The sequence below is a fragment of the Egretta garzetta genome, unplaced genomic scaffold (genome assembly GCF_000687185.1).
Source record: "Egretta garzetta isolate BGI_Z169 unplaced genomic scaffold, ASM68718v1 scaffold220, whole genome shotgun sequence".
Taxonomy (NCBI): Eukaryota; Metazoa; Chordata; class Aves; order Pelecaniformes; family Ardeidae; genus Egretta; species Egretta garzetta.
The window spans coordinates 502,194-508,531 of NW_009258414.1; the positions used below are offsets into that span (position 1 = coordinate 502,194).

At 47.2% G+C, this 6,338-nt stretch overlaps 1 protein-coding gene across 1 annotated transcript in view; it reads right to left on the reverse strand.

Moving 5' to 3' along the window:
• GPC3 (glypican 3) overlaps window positions 1-6,338 on the reverse strand; it is a 156,519-nt gene that overhangs the window by 24,096 nt on the left and 126,085 nt on the right. The window contains exon 7 of the mRNA XM_035898793.1: window positions 3,226-3,379. Within this exon, the coding sequence (XP_035754686.1) occupies window positions 3,226-3,379 (154 nt within the window). The remainder of the gene's footprint in view (window positions 1-3,225; window positions 3,380-6,338) is intronic.

A 6,338-nucleotide genomic window follows, 5' to 3' on the forward strand; every position in this document is an offset into this window, starting at 1 on the left:
GCACGGCCAGGGTGCCGGCTCCACAGTTGCTCCATTGACAAACAGGATGAGCTGGGAGGTTTTCAGTCCTCCCCCTTATTGTAAACATTATCTGCCTTCAAAATCCTTAATGTGTTGCAGATGTGACAAACAATAAAAGACCTATCATAAAAAAAAGCCTGCCATCTCTGTGTTTCCCACCGGGACAACATAATAATGAATTTATTAGCATATAGCGCTCACCAACATATGTTTATAGTCACTCACAAACTTTTGACTTGACAGTTTACAAGTGTGTTTAAATCATTAAAGTTTAAGTTGACTGTCCAGTTATTACAGGCTCATTATAAATAGGAAACAAAGGTTACATTTTATACAACAGGCGATAAATCAAAACTAGTCTGTGTATTAGACTGGCTTTTTTTTTTTTCCTTTTGCTCTTTTTTTGTCTCCGTGTTTTCAAGACCTTCTGAGGGGACATCTCAGTCAGGCCAGTGCCGAGCAGCTGTTTGCAGTTAGCCGGCAGGACCAGCGTCACCCATGCCGGGGAGCAGGAGAAACTCCAACTGCATCCAAGGGATGCAAAGACCTCAGAGCTGGCAAACTCTTGCCAACATTTTCACTCAACTGCTGGCCAAACCCAGTGCCAGTCCCAGGCACCCACCGCTCCTCCTCCCCAAGGCAATGCCAAGTCCACCTGGCAAGGCTTGGGAAACCCTTCGTAAGGGAGGAGTTCTCCACTGCCATCACGAGGCCAAGGAAATTTCCTCCTAAAGCTGAACAAAGGCTCTAAGAAAAGGAAAGCAAAGCACCCAAGCTGCATTCTCCAACTGCAAACCTCCGAGAGTTGGCAGAAGCACTCAAACACGCTCAAAGAGGGTTTGGGGGTTTGACCAATGCACTACAACACAGACCCCCCGCCCTGTCCCCAAATTCCTGCCCTAACACTGCAGAGCATCCAGCATGAGATAAAACCAGGGAGCCAGTAACTCAACTCCAGCCACTCCCAGTCCTTTCTGCCTCTATTACAGGGTAGCCACCTTGGGAAGGAGAGAGATAAAGCCACACTAAATGTAAAAGTTCATTTTGTAAACTATTTCCAGATTTCAAAGCCTGGCATCATTTCAAATCGGCATGCTAACCTAAAATTTAGAATTTGTGGAAAGGGGGGGGAACGTGGAATGGTTTCTGGTCCCTTTTATTTCGTGCTATGTACATGTGATATGATATGATGGAAAAAAATTAGTTGAAAAATACCCTTTCAAAGCAAAAAGAAATATCATTCTCAAAAATATTGAAAGTGAGTATTTCCACACCATCAGCAACTTTTCCTGGGCTTGTTTCCAACATAAAACTTGAACAGACGCACAGTTTATATCCAATACCAACCAAATAGGATTCTGTCACTGTCAGATCAGCTTTGCCTTTCTGCTCTAAAGCAAAACACAAAAAAAGAGCATTACGGCATGGGCAAGTGAGAAAGCACCAGGAAGCCTCCCTGGCCACCGTGATGGCACAGCTCGTGTCCTCCGAGGCCAGGCGGTGCCTAAAAGCTGTGTTGGACAAACCACACGCTCTCAGCAACTGAAAGACTTAACCTGCCAGGAACACAATGCCCCAAAGCCACTGCTGCTGTAAAGTTAATATTTACCCATCCTGTAGCAAAGACAGCCAGCAAACACCCTCCAGAAGAGTAGCACAAGGAGGACAAGTCCTCTTTTCCTATTACATGTTCATGTACCGCAGTGACAACAGAGGCCTAGCTTGTTAGACGGGCGGGGAGATCAATACAGTGATTGAACTAGCCTAGAGAGACGGAAAAAGGCAGAAAGGACTATATACCCGGCTTCAGAGATCACTGATGATATTCTAGGGAAGGCTATAAGAGAAAATTAGAAACACATTAAAAATAGCATAAAGGTGTGACACAAAGATCATGGAAAATGAAACACATATCTCTGCTCTCAACTCAGGATGATGAGGATCACCTGTATTTCCTTAATGTACACTTTGATATTTAAGTCTTGCATGAAATAAGGTCCATTTTATCCTTCTCCGACTTCTATCTTTCTCTTTCAGACCTGGATCGGAGGACTTAAGAAGCTTTTTCTTTCCCTTACCCAATATTTGAATATATGTATTTTATATATTTTACATAATGTGTCAATAATCTTTGATATGAAACTGGCATTTAATATTTCAGCTCTCACTTCATTAAGGATATTTTAATTATCCCAGACCAATGGAAGGGAATCTATAAACATCTGTGCTTCGTTTAAGAGCCCAAATTTGCCTCTTAAACTTCAAAGCTGTAAAGCTGATTTTATCCAGGTTCAGTTGTCTGGTCTCTCAAAGAGCACTGCGCAGCACTGGAACCAGCAGTAATTGGGCCAAGCCTCCAGCCCGCAGACCCACGGCCAGTGGACACCACTGATCCACGATGGACGTGGCCTCCAGCAGCCTGGTCTTGCTCATGCGAGCAAAACAGACGATGCTGGTGAGCTCCACGGAGCCAGGAACACAACAGTGGATAGGGGTCGGGGAGAAGGCCCACACCAACAGCCTGTGTGGCTGCCCAAGTCACAAACTGGTCCTTCGTTTTCTGCTCCTGACGAGTGACCATGGACTACCTTATTAATAATGTAGCCTCGAAGCAGTAGGAGTTCCTGGTGGCCGTTTTCAAAGCAACCAAAGCCGTGACTTGCACTGACAAGCAATGCAATTTTAGGCTCCTGAGTACCTAAATCACTTCTGCAAAATAAGCCTGAGTTATTTGTAAAAAAATTACCATGGGTCTCTAAGCCCTAGATCAGAAATAACCATAATTTGCTGCAGTCAAACAGTCTTTACCAACTTTCTGATATCCTTTACAAAGTAGAAAAGCTCATCTCTAAGCTCATGAGCGCGGGCAGCAGCAAGAAGGAGAGAAGAGGGCGACTCTGGGGCCTATGGCAGGTTTGCAATTTGTCTCAAACCCTCTCCCACGAGGTGCCCTCAACACGCCCCTGCAAAACCGATCTGGAAAAGTAGCGACATTACTTGTCCAGCTGCTGTCCCTGCTGGCATCGAGGCCAGCCAGCACGACAACACTGGGCATCAACAGCCTCTGGGCTGCGGCTGTGGAGGGCACTGGTGGTGCCTGCAGCAAGCGGACCGGAGCAGACCCCAGAGAGCAGCTCCCCACACCATCACTGAGACCTACAGCCCCAGAGGAGCAGCCACTGCGGGACCAACCATCCCCATCACCTGCTAAGAACCGGAGCTGATTCCTCACTCGCAGCTCTCCATCCCCGGAGCCTCTGCCGCAGTCATCTTCATCATCGCAGTCTCCACTCTCCTCCTCCTCGTCCGGGGTTTTGCCTGGAGATTTTCGGCGGGGCAAAGCCATCCCTTTGAGCAGCTGAAAGACACGAGGTGCCACAGTCATGCAACAGCTTCCCTCCCGTCTCTTCATCCCGCGCTCACAGGGAGATGGGGTCACAAGAGCGGGATGGGACCCCATCGCATTCCTCATGCCAAAGCACTGACGAGCTCAGGTTCATTCATGGGCAAAGCTGCACACAAAACCTCAATGGAAGAAACAAAAGGAGGAGGAAAAACCACACTGAGTAACTCTGCCCTTCGGCTTCTCCCTGGTGAGTATCACATGAGCTGGAGCACGTCTACCAGTCCCACGAGACCCTGTGCCACCCCAGCTCAGGAGTCGGCTACAAAAGGCATGTTGGGGCAAAAAACCGCAGCAAGAGGCAACCCTGTTCAGGGATTCTCACTGCTTTCGGGGACTATCTCCCATTTGAGAAGGAATACGTGTAAAAGGAAATGGCAGATCTGTCGGGTCCTTATGGCACCCCACAAAATCCCCCTAAAAATCTCATTCCTCGCTCTTGAATTGCAAAGGATGGTAGCTGAGGTTTTTGGGACAGCCAAGGGACACAATGGAAGGATCTTTTAAAGGATGTTTTAAAGCCGAGTCCTAAGTAACGGTGACAGGTTGCACATCCCTAAGAGAGCCACTTCACTGAGCACGGGGCCAGGACTCTGCTTTCCAAACCCGGGTGGGAGCTCCCCACGCTGTCCCTTCACGGCACATGGAGGGATTAAACACATTTTAAGCTATCCTGCAGACTTTTCTGATTTTGCTATTGCTGAAAGCAGCCGGCTATTTCATCATAAACCCAGATACAGTTTGAAAAAGTGTGAGTCAGCTGGTTAATATATGCTGAAAATTTCTATCACTACCACTCTGCTGTTAAAAGCCTTCTTGAATTTAATCTCGGCACTAAAAATAAATAATAATGAAAAGGATAAGAAACACAGAAGATATTGCAAAATGGGAGCTTTCTGCATACTTCAGGGGTTTAGTTAGTTCCATCTATTGCAGCAACATGCGTGCCTTTCAAGGCATTTTTTAATATCTGGAATCTAGGTTATATTTTTAAACTATTAACCTAGCCTTAGAAAACAGTTTCTAAAATATTTAGCTGCTGAAGTTTATACAGCCTGGGAGGAATGCTTTCGGCATCTGGCTCCCTCTGTCCACGGCAATGTCCACATACCTTCGTGTTTATATTAGAGGAGCATAACGTAATGAAAAACAAATGGCTCAACGTGAGACCCCTTCGGGTTCCCCGGCTGCATCAAACAACACAGCAAACCTCTCCTTGGCACGCGTGAGAGTCCACTGGGCATGACAGCCCTGCCAGGTCCCATGTCCATGGTAGGCAGCAAAACGCAGCTCATCTTCCTGAAACTCGGGGAATGCTTTTCCATGGCCTTCAACAGGCTTTGGCTCAGGCCGGTTAAGTTCACTCTTCAGGAACTTTCTTTCATTTAAACATCTACAGGCCTGTCCCAGGATACCGTGTAACCACAGAACAACAACAAACCAAACAAAAAAAAAAAGCAAATGCAGCGCTGGGGGTAGCATGGGGAAGACCTTGCACAGGAACCAAACGCGCTGACCGCTCAAGCCTTTACACCATCACTTGCATTTCTCTCCTCTAAATGAAGCCCACAGGTAACAGCAGTGCTCAGCTCAGAGTGTATCAGCTCGAGGGGGAACGAGGGTCTCCCCACGCACAGCAGATAATTACAACACGCACCAGTTTGAACCCATTGCCCCAGTGCACCATTGCTAAAAAACCAAGCCCTTAATGGTGGAAGGGGACCACAACCGCGCCGCAGCAGGATGCTCACTCCTCTGCATCCAAGGCATGGAGCAAGCCAGCCCTGACCCCACCATGTGGCTCAGCAGCACAACTTTCATTACTTACCCGAAACAGCAGAGGACTTTTGTGGCAGAGAGAATTAAGCTTTGGGATATTTTCAGATTTAATAAGCTCAGTGGTGGGGTGGGGAGATCAGGATTTTTCAGTTGTGTGTTTTCAAATGTTAAAATTACTGAGCATTTCATGTATTACTACTTTTTTCTTGGCATGTCATAAATTAGCAGCTTAATTTCTTCACCTCTGTAGTCACAGTAAAATGGGAACTTTCTGAGAAATGCCACGTGGGCCCTGACTTTGGATGGAGTGAACGTGACAGCCCTGTGCCATGCTGCTCCTTCCCTTCCCAGGACAAAAGCTCCATCCTCAGCCACACGCTCCCCAGCTGCTGAGAGCCACGGGGAGGTTCAATGAATCAAATTTTGCAGCTGGCTCTGGAAGAAATGAAGCCCACAACACAAAACCTACTGGCACCATTAGCAGTATGGAAATCCCACCCTTCTCCGTTGTTGCATCCAGACTCGGGAACACCATTGGATGCCTCAGCTTTGGCCAGAAGCAGCAGCCACAGTCCGGTTCATTGACCATTACACAACCCCCCCGATGGTCTGCACGCTTTATGAAATTGTATTTGGTGGACTGAACATAGATTCTCCATCCTTAAATAGCAAGCAGAGCTGACTGTACCCTAACATTACAGTTTATTCATGTCCTGTGGTTTAGAGCCTATGGTAAGAGGCAGGAAAATACATAGTCTGGTGATAGCTAAAGTAGTATGTAACAGAGAGATAGCTTTAACTTAATCACAATTCATCCATCTGTAAGAGTTTAGTGTCATATCTACTCTTCTGTGCTAAACCATAATGGCAAAAATACACTATAATGTACCCGATGTAAACAAGAGCACTAATTGTGGGAGTCTGTGCACATGCACGCGTCCCCGAGGTGTCTGCAGGGCATTCGTCTCCCATCTGCACAGCCACCATGGCAAGAAACACGTGGGCCACAGCCTGTGCTCCTGCCTCCAAGCTCCACTGCCTCAGATGTGCATCAGCTTTATTTTCAATCTCATCCCTTTTAAACCATGACCCTCTGGATGGGTAGGGCAGGCAGCGCTGCGGTGCCTCCGCTGCC